Source organism: Chrysoperla carnea, chromosome X (genome assembly GCF_905475395.1).
Source record: "Chrysoperla carnea chromosome X, inChrCarn1.1, whole genome shotgun sequence".
In the NCBI taxonomy this organism is placed as follows: domain Eukaryota; kingdom Metazoa; phylum Arthropoda; class Insecta; order Neuroptera; family Chrysopidae; genus Chrysoperla; species Chrysoperla carnea.
This window is the reverse complement of record NC_058342.1, coordinates 26,436,158-26,447,408: the sequence shown is the minus strand read 5'-3', so window position 1 is coordinate 26,447,408 and position 11,251 is coordinate 26,436,158. Positions and strand designations below refer to the sequence as shown.

General features: G+C 31.7%; 1 protein-coding gene across 1 annotated transcript; it reads left to right on the top strand.

Moving 5' to 3' along the window:
* The first annotated feature begins 1,765 nt into the window (after window positions 1-1,765).
* LOC123303030 (eukaryotic translation initiation factor 2D) lies at window positions 1,766-10,938 on the top strand. The gene is made up of 6 exons (XM_044886125.1): window positions 1,766-1,912; window positions 2,873-3,438; window positions 3,889-4,597; window positions 6,104-6,465; window positions 8,159-8,201; window positions 10,914-10,938. Exons 1-6 carry the CDS (start codon window positions 1,857-1,859, stop codon window positions 10,936-10,938), a joined length of 1,761 nt encoding a protein of 586 aa, XP_044742060.1. The 5' UTR covers window positions 1,766-1,856.
* Window positions 10,939-11,251: the final 313 nt, after the last annotated feature.

Below are 11,251 nucleotides of genomic sequence, written 5' to 3'. Positions count from 1 at the left end.
AGTATTTGGATAATTTTTATTTTTGTACTTGGAAATAATCAATTTTCCCAACAATTATGTTTTTCTTGATTTTTTCTTTAAGTTATTTTTCATTTCATATGTAAAATGGTAATTAGAGCTTTTAATTATTAGATAATTAATTAATTACATAAGAAAATAATTATTGTAATGAAAATACAAACACAATTCAATAAAAAATATTATTTTAAAACATTTTAATCTGTTGCCTTTTTATTTTAAATCCTTAAGATCAGTCAGGCCCTAGGGCGACAAAAAAGTAGAAGGTCCCTAATTATTTTTCAAACAAAATAAACAATTTTCATTTTTAGTTTGTTTCAATTATTTATTGTAAGCCCCGGGCCCGATCTACCTATTTAGAAGCGCCGGGCAAAAATAATATTTGCCGCCCATTTACACTCATACCATAAACAGGGTGTCTTTTTTAAGTTGACATATGCTTGAAACCCGAGAAATAAAGTTAATCGAGGAAAATGCTTCAAACGAAAAATATTACTTTCAAAAGATCACATCTTATACCACCATCGAATTCGATTTAAGTTTTCAGGCTCAATTAAAACTTCACTGTCATAACTGGCAAACATTAGACGAACACTTTAAATTAGAAAGTTGTTCTTTATAAATACGCAAACATTTTTTTGTAAATAGTTTAGACAGTAATTGATAGCAACAATCTAACTTTTTGTGCGCTGTTCATTCAATTTGAACTAAAATGGTCTTTATAGAAAAGCGAACCACTTTAATTGGATTTATTGGGAAATTTTTTTCGAAGAGTGTCTAGGTTTCGCTGAAACAATTAGCCGAAAGAGTACCAAAAACAATTAAACGAAAGAGGTCCATCCCAAAAAATACAAAATCCAGTTTAATTGACAACTTAATGACTAGCTCTAAAGATAATGTTGAAAATCTTTCTCAAGATACAGCTGGCTTCATGTAGGATTTTGGGTTTGGGATCGAGTAATTGTTAAAATTACTCGATCCAGGTCCGCGCGCAGGAATCATCCATTATGTCAAATTGGATATTCAAGTTAATTTTGTGAGATACAGCAAAAACTTTTCCAAAACGCTATGCGCATCGACCTCTGCAAGACTTTGAGACGACGCAAAACTGAAAAGGTGCGTTCATTCGTCACTGTTGTCAGAGGTAAAACTGCCAGGACACGCAGCATTTGTAGTGGCGGAAATGAAACACTAAAAACAAAGTTCGAAAAATTTGAACAGTAAGACGAATTTGAATCTGGTTTTCTGCATTCGATCCGTTAGAGCGTCAGGGAATTTTGTGACCAAAATTGATTTATAGCTTGTTACTCGGGGGGGTTTTTGGGATCACTAAACATGAATATCGTGCGTCAGAATTGATCTCTGAGGTATCTGGCGCTCAGGGTAAACGGTATCCCGGTCGCTTCCTGGAGTTTTCGGGAAATTCGTTATATAATAACTTTCATTTTCTTTCTTTTTTGTGGATAATTTTCACGCAAAATTAAAAAAATTACAATTGTTTGAATTTATTGGTCAAAATTGTTTATGAATTGTCCAATATTTAGATATCCTGTAATACCTACAAGAATTTTCTCAATTTATAAAATAATTTTAAAGAATTTTAATAAAAATTTGTTATATTCGTGTAATTGCAAAAGAAAATTTTCCTCCGATGAGAAATATTTGAAAAAGTGGTTGTATTTCGTATTTTCCACCCTTATACAACGCCATCTCTGATTGAACTATTTAATAAAAATTGACAGCAATTTGATTTTAGTGAGTTTATAATTTTTTTTAGTGTGTTGTAAATTTACGAGTTGAAGTTTAAATTGTTTTTATTTTTCGATAATTAGAACAAAATGTTTTTAAAAGAATTCAAAATTAAAGGGAAGAATGCATTGAAGACGTCCGAACGGTATTTATATTACTTTTTCAAAACAAATCCATAAAATTTGAGGTTATCCTAGTAAAAAAAAACCTAAAAATTTATTTAAAATACGGATCCCATCTGATAAAAGACAAGAAAATCTTGGCATGTATGTAGATTTCATCAGTATGTGTCACTATGGAAAATTTTACATGTCGGGAAATACTGATATGCATAAAATTCATCGTTTTGCAGAGGATTAAAATTAGATTTTCATTAATATTGTCGAATGAAACTGAAAGAAAATTAAAAAAGCCAAATCCACTTTTGCGTCCAAAGCCGATATTTGGTAGAAAGCTTCTTCAGGCAAATTAAAAATTTTCTTGTATATAGCGTTTTATGTTGAGGCAACCGACAAAATCGGGTTTTCGTCATGAATTGATGTTGTGGACTCTCTCTGTATATTTAGCACCTCCATATCATGATAATCTGTTCTTTTCTTCACGGTCCATCATCATATGATCACATGCATTCTGAAAGAACACAGGTTTATGTATGGTGAGCTTTGTATAGTTTTCTTAAGATGTAAATTCATAATGACGCTTTACGCGGGCTTTGAGCGTCAAATCAGGGTTCCATCTAGTTGAAAAAAATAAAGTTATATCCAGCGTCAGCGTCAAATTGTAACTATGAGCTACAAAAAAGTTTATTAATGTCGAAAGTCGATATTTCGAGATATATATACTAATAGTCATTCCCTGTGTGGAAAAACGTAGAAAATTTTTGGTTTTTCCGAAATCACCTCTTTTTTCATCTGCACATATGAAATTTTTTATTCTACAGATAGAGAGCTAAAAATTGACATAGGTAGCATTGCTGCCTCGAAAACTACAACAAATGAAATTTCATCTAATTTGATGGGACTATAATAAAAAGCATTTAATGAGGAGTAAATATGACCGTAATGTTGGTGCTCTGTCGCTCACGAATTTTTATTTTATTTTTTAGAAAAAATTTACATCAAACGATTTTAAAACAATATCCAAATATAACACAGGAAAAATTACGGGAATATATGCCATTAACGGACACACTTTTTAAAATACGAATATGCACCTGTAAAGGAATTCAATTATATGTATATTTAGTCGATCAGAAGCCCACATTCTTCAAATTAGATTACGACGATCATTTATATCCAACTGTCTTCACATTATGGACATGGACATCTTTATTACCGGCATTTACCACCTACAAAGAAGTATGGCCACGATTGTTGAATGGAGCGGATTTAATGTGCCCTGGTGTTTTAACAAAACCGCAACCAAATTCCAATCACCATAAATGGGGTACACATCCAAAAGGGCAACTGGTTTACATCAATTTAACGTCAAATGAATCCGCACATGCTGTGGGCATTACGGCATTGTCTAGTGATGATATGTTTATGTCCGCTGGACGGGGTAAATGTGTTAAGATCTTACATAGGTATTCAGATTTTTTATGGCGATTATGTCCGTTACCTGTCCCTGAAGTTGGTCCACCACAATGGTTATACGATTGTGGTCAAATGTGTTAGTATATTTATTCATTTTCAGTCTTTGTTTCAAAAGTTAGTTGGTACAATCATGGGCGCCACACAGTGGAGTATTTATACCAAATTTCCGGACAATAATCAGAAAACCCAACTCTTTTGCATTGAAAGTTATTTTTTGGTGTAGTTAAGTAACCACTCCATCACAAACAGATTACTTGAGTTACTTTAACCTCACCCCCGCCTGTTTTGTTAGCCGCAATCTATCTGCTCTTACGGATGCATGTTATTATTGTTGTTGCTCTCGATTTACCTTGGTTTTCTCAAGGAGGACACAGAGAACCCCTTGTACCCCTTTATAATTTTTGGGGTAGATGCCTCGTTTTGCCTCCTCCAGGTACTTAAATCTCAACTAACTTTTGGAGTTAATTATCTATTTTTGAGGTAGAAGAAAAACACTATATAATAAATTTCCTTTATATTTTTTTAGATGAAAAATTAACTGCTCAATATTATCAAACATCAATCAGTGATTATGTAAATGAAAACACAGATGACGATGCAAAAGCTTCTGAAGAAGACATAATCGGAAATACAGAAACACCAAATAATATTGAGAATGAAGTGAATAATGAGTCAGACAATGATGATACTGAATCAAAATTAGATCCAACATCATCCTCGATATCACCTAGTGAAGAGATGGATACACGCTTAAAATATAGTCTATGTAAAGTTATTAAGTTACATTTTAAATCAATCAAATTACCTATGTTAGTATCAACATTTTATCGTAATTACATGTTACTCGCGGTACCGGAACACCTAAAAATCAACATTAAACAATCATCGTATAAAAAATTGAACATCTTCCTAAAAGAAATGCAAATATTAGGATTCTTAACATTCACCGAAGTGAAATTAGTACAATATATTCAGACGTTAAATAACACACATCCGGATGTAATTGGCTTTAAACTTTGGGATAATGATACAATTACGGGAGCGGAAACGAAGAGTGCAGAGGAATCAACGCCAGCGTTAAATACGACAGTTGTACCAAATGAATTCTTTTCGGTGACAATGCCTGTTTTGAGGTTATTTAATTATGCTGGATATAGTCGTGGAGATATGATTACACCGAAGGATATTCGAAAACATTTAACGTTTTATGTCAAAGAACATCAACTAGCTGTTAAGTATGTTTTTTTAGTTGTTTTAACTCGGATGATTTCACTTATTTGGCTTGCATGGTTGGGCGATTAAACCTTCATCCCTTTTATTTGCACTTTCTTGCCGAACGTCCTTAAATGAATTGGCGGAACAAATGAATTTAAATCTGGCATGGGTACCGGGACATAGAGACATTTCAGGGAATTGTGAAGTAGTTCCGTTTGCTAATAACAAACTGCTCCTGAATGAAGATATCTTAAAAAAGAGTAAATTTTAGGGTGAGGGAGGAACGCGATTGTGGTACTACAAGATAGATATTATCCGAGTATGGTCACTTCAAAGGGCCTCTATAAGCAAAATCGTTGCGGCTATAACAGGACACTTACTAGACAACAAGCACGTTGAATGCCTGGGGCTTATAGTGTATTACGATTATTGCAAGAGCTGACAGTGGGGAGGAGGAAGAAACGATGTTTAATCGCCTGTCACTGTCTAGCTATTGCCATAAGAAGATGGACTCACTTGAGTCAGCATTTCTTTGACGACCTCTACGACCTTAATTCCGTTGATGTCAAAGCACCCCTAGACACTGACTAGACAACAAGCACGTTGAATGCCTGGGGCTGATAGTGTATCACGATTATTACAGAAGCTGACAGTGGGGAGGAGAAAGAAACGATCTTTAATCGCCTGTCACTGTCTAGCTATTGCCATAAGAAGATAGAATCACTTGAGTCAGCTTTTCTTTGACGACCTCTCCGACCTTAATTCCGTTGACGTCAAAACAACCCTGCTGTTCTTAAACAGCTCAGAATGATTCATGGAGTAGTGATTAGGGATGAGCCAATCGGACATTTGGTGTAGGTTTGTCCCATCCCAGGACCGCCTCTCTAATCTAACCTAACCTATTTGCTTTTAAAGAAGCCTACATCGATCCTGGAAGGAATCCCCACAGAAAATCAATGGGTTTTCCGCACTGCATCATCAGAAACTTGTTACTTCACTTGCTTAAAGTAACGCCTTCCACTTGGAGATTCTTCACCTCCAGGTGACTAGTTGTTTTTAAGGAGGGCACAGAGGACCTCTTATTTGCAGTACCCCTCTTACCATAGGCGTACCGACGGGACATGCCTCTGTCCATAATTATTACATAATACAAATTTTATGAGAGGATTTCCGGGAAAAAACAACTTTTATCACGATTTTGAAAATTTGCATTCCTCTACAGTTCCTGTACGTTTAAAAATGGAGGGAGAGGGGTAAAAATTTGTATTTGAATTAAATTAATATCGAGGAAATGTCATCCTGTCGGAAGGGATGCTTTCCGTCTTTTACAGCCTATCAAATTGAATTATAGGGTTGAAAATGTAGCCCATCCCGACTCTCCTTTTCTTCCTTTTATGTAGATTCAACATGTTTTTAAAAACATGAAAAAACAAAAAGAATCTTGTAATGAGTGGATGTCCCTTATTTTTTGGTGCCATGGTATAAAAATATTCATATTTAAAAGATGAATTAATTATATTTTGCAGAGATAAAATTCAACCAGATGAATTTATAGAATCGTTAGTGAAAACAAAAGAATTAACAGCATGGGCGGATGTAATAAATGCTATAGCAGGACAAATGACCCCATATCATGGTAGCACAACAGAGAAAGTTGAACGTGGAAAATTACGACCCATACAAATGTGTGTACAAACACGCAGCGGTAATAAAAAAGTCACCCTTGTCGATAACTTAGAATTATTTAATATCAATGTACAAGAGTTCGCAAAACAATGTCAACAAGGTGTTGGTGCCAGTGCAACGGTTCAAACTCCAACTGGAAAAAAATTAGCACAGCTATTAGTTCAAGGAAATCAAATTTTATTTATTCACAAATTATTAACAGGTAAATTTTTTTTATATCTATCAGACAGGCAATATCAATGAGTCCCTTCAATTTGGTTATAACCGATTTTGACTCTTAAAACGGAAAAATTTGTTGTTAAAAAGAAAGAGTATTACAGAGTAATATCTCGAACTTACGCGGTAGGTGGGATTGAATGATAACCGCGTATGACGAGATCTACAGAGTGTACCATTTTAATCAAAAAGTCGATAAAAAAATAACTTATACAAAAGTTCCAGGGTTTGATAGGGGGCATCATGTTTTGACATCAGACTGGACCTAGTTCCCAGGGTTGCTTTAATAGTCAATAGGGGATAGCCCTGATGTCGAATTAGCCATATTACCCATAAAAATGTAAAACTAGTCTTGATACCATGACAAAATTTGAAAGTAAAAGTAAAATTGATTAAAAAACGAAGAAGTTATAAGCATTCAAAGGTTTCCCATCTCCTTTTAGCAAAAAAAAGAAATCTGCAAGGCGTTAGATTCCGAAAGTTTGGGCCCAAAACCTTGGATCCATCTATCCTGGGAAAGATCCTGACGGAGAAGCTTTGGGCTTTCTGCGTGACGTTCAGTCTTTGGGTGGCAGATCGTTCTCGAAAAGGGCACAGGGATACCCCTCTTTTGATTTATTATTATCTCTTATCTTTTAGGATCTTAACTGACTATTAAAGCAACCCGGAGAACTAGGTCTAATCTGATGTCAGAACATGATGCCCCCCATCAAACTATACAGTTTGTTTAAGTTTCTTTGTTAAAACTACAAAACGAACTATTTACCATAATAGATCAAAATGGCCCACCCTGTATCTTGTTCTATAAACCGTCTTATGAGATAAGGTTTGAAATAGGAAGATTTAGGAACAGGGTTCGAAAATATCCGATATTTATTATAAATATCAAAATATCGGATATTTTTTATATATATTCGATATATATCAAAAATTTGATATTTAAAAAAAACTAAAATGTTTAAAGGTTTTATTTACTTAGGCACTTCAAATCAGACAAATGAAACCAAAACATAAAATATTCTTCTAGATCAGGCAAAATCAATTAAAAATAATAAAATTTTTATAAATAAAAATCAACTTTAAAACAAAAAACAATTTTATAAATTGTTATCAGTCAATGGTCATACCTACACTTAGGCAACAAAACAATAAACATTACAAATAATAACTCTAGAGTATAATCAGTCTTTTAATTATCAAATCAGTCATCAGTAATAAACTGTTAATTATCAAATAAAAAATAAAAAAATGTCGTTTCATAATTGTGCGTGGTTTGCCTGCAAGGAAGATAAAGCTAGATCATCTTCCGATTCTGAATGTTTCTTAAACTTACTCTTTAGTAACGAATTTTTTCTGACACGACACGATTTGAGCTTAGTATTAGTAGGTTTTAACTCTACTCCAATGCCATAAAAATTGGGGAAGTAGAAATACGGTAACAAACGCCAAAAATTACTAAATAATATTAAATTTTTTTAAATCATTTTTGTATTGATATTATATCATAAAAATTCACGTGATATATATCGGATATATATCATGATATATATCCTCGAACCCTGTTTAGGAATCGCGTAAATCGAGGTATTACTATATTTCAAAGACTTTATATAAATGATATGCCTATGACATTTTCATGACTTCGAAACAACTAAAATATATGTTTTGTTTTTTTTTAGAAAAGTATAAAATTCCAAAAAATATGGTAAATGGTTTACAAAATGCTCCAAAAGCAAAGAAAAAATAAAAATTGAATGGGGGGCGAGAAATTTTCTTCATAATTTTAAGCGTTGTGTTCAAAAACTTCAAAATAGCAATAAAATTTTCCAAAATCATAATTTTCAAGTGCCTCTATTTTTTTTTACCAGCAATCGAAGAATTGATATGTTATTTGTTTATAATTTATTGAACCGATTTTTAATTATATGCCAAATTTTTTTTTTTGTATTTTGGATTCAAAATAAATTAATTCCAGTGTTTTATTGTGATTTATTTAATTATTTTTATACATAGTATATTAAGTTTCATCTCAAGTTTGTAACGCTTAAAAATATTGATGCTACGAAAAAAATTTTGGTATAGGTGTTCATAGAATCACCTAATTAATTCATTTCCGGTTGTCCGTCCGTCCGTCCGTCTGTGGATACGATAACTCAAAAACGAAAAAAGATATCGAGCTGAAATTTTTACAGCGTACTCAGGACATAAAAAGTGAGGTCAAGTTCGTAAATGAGCATCATAGGTCAATTGGGTCTTGGGTCCGTAGGACCCATCTTGTAAACCGTTAGAGATAGAACAAAAGTTTAAATGTAAAAAATGTTCCTTATAAAAAAATAAAAAACTTTTTTCAAATATTTTTTTGTAAACATCACTGTTTACCCACGAGGGCGTTAATTAAGTGCAAATTTTATAGTATGTATTAATATAGGAATATCAGTTGTGTGTGTGTGTCTATTTAAAAGTGAATATCTTTTGTTATTTACGTGACGTCAAAAAACAAACGATTGCGCATCAACACTGTCTATACATGGTATTTCAACAAATAACTCAGTCAATTGTTTGTTTTCACTTGTATTTAATACAATCGGGTTTTTGATTTTTTTTTTTTTTAAACCAAAAAAACGTTATTTACAAAAATTATCAACAAAAAATAAACAAATATATTTTAAGGAAAAATTATCTAAATATTACATTAAAATGATTTTTATTTAGTATGAATACGTTTATGACCAATTAAAGAAATTTTATGTCGAAATGTTTTATTGCAAATATTACATGAAAATGATTTTTCTACGGTGTGAATTCGTATATGTGAAACTAGCGAAAATTTCCGAGTAAATGATTTATTACAAATATCACATGAAAATAGTTTTTCTCCGGTGTGAATACGTTTATGTATAACTAGCGAACCTTTCTGAGTAAATGTTTTATTACAAACATCACATGAAAATGATTTTTCTCCGGTGTGAATACGTTTATGTTTAACTAAATTACCCAGCAGATTAAATGTTTTATTACAAATATTACATGAAAATGGTTTTTCTACGGTGTGAATTCGTATATGTGAAACTAGCGAACCTTTCCGAGTAAATGTTTTATTGCAAATATTACATGAAAATGGTTTTTTTCCGGTGTGAATTCGTATATGTGAAACTAGCGAAAATTTCCGAGTAAATGATTTATTACAAATATTACATGAAAATGGTTTTTCTCCGCTGTGAATTCGTTTATGTTCAACTAAATGGTGTTGATAAGTAAATGATTTATTACAAATATCACATGAAAATGATTTTTCTCCGGTGTGAATACGTTTATGTTTAACTAAATTACCCAGCAGATTAAATGTTTTATTGCAAATATTACATGAAAATGGTTTTTCTACGGTGTGAATTCGTATATGTGAAACTAGCGAAAATTTCCGAGTAAATGATTTATTACAAATATCACATGAAAATAGTTTTTCTCCGGTGTGAATTCGTATATGTGAAACTAGCGAACTTTTCCAAGTAAATGATTTATTACAAATATCACATGAAAATGATTTTTCTCCGGTGTGAATACGTTTATGTTTAACTAAATTACCCAGCAGATTAAATGTTTTATTACAAATATTACATGAAAATGGTTTTTCTACGGTGTGAATTCGTATATGTTTAACTAGCGAACCTTTCTGAGTAAATGTTTTATTACAAATATCACATGAAAATGATTTTTCTCCGGTGTGAATACGTTTATGTTGAACTAAATTACCCAGCAGATTAAATGTTTTATTACAAATATTACATGAAAATGGTTTTTCTCCATGGTCAATTCGTTTATGTTCAACTAAATGGTGTTGTTCAGTAAAGGTTTTATTACAAAAATCACATGAAAATAGTTTTTCTTCGTTATGAATTCGTTCATGTAAAACTAAATCACTTTTCTGAGTAAATATTTTAAAACAAACACGACATAAAAATTGTTGTATTGTATTTATTGCTCTACTGTGTATTCGTTTATGTTTAACTAAATAACCTTGATAAGTAAATGTTTTATTACAAATATCACATGAAAATGATTTTTTTTCATAATTATCTTGTACTGGTTCATAATTTGTTTCATCTTTAATTATGAGCTCTGTATTTAATTGTTTTTCAAGTTTAATGTTTTCGTAGTTAATTAAAGTAGTTGAATTTTCCAGTTTTTCATTTTTAGTTGGTATACATTCCAATGAATAACAATCGTTTAGAACTTCATTCTTAATTCTGCCGCCATGTTCCATTGTAAAACTATTTTCCAGACCTTCTTCAATGTGTCCACTTTCCATGTTGACATCGATGTCTTCTAATATTTCTTCTTTTATTATAAATTCTGTATTTAATTGTTTTTCCATTTTAATATTATTTTCACAGTTGATTGTAATTGAATTTTTATCATTTTCATGAATGTTTTCAGGTTTCATATCACTACTGGTATCTGATTTTTCATATGTAATACGTACACGCTCCATTGTAATTTGTTTCACTATCTTCCAGAAATTTATTATTTAAAATAAATTTTATTGCAAAGTAAAATATTAAATAAATCTTTGATTATATAAAATATTTTTAACAGTTTATGTAAACATGTTATAACCTCAAAGTTATTTCAATGATTTGAATGATTTTAAGGTTGATGATCGTGATGACTATATTATAATAAAGGGTGCGTTCCGATATACACTGCGACTACTGTGAAAGATGGCGTTTATTCAGTATACTTTTATTGCCAGCTGTTGACAAATGTTAAATAAT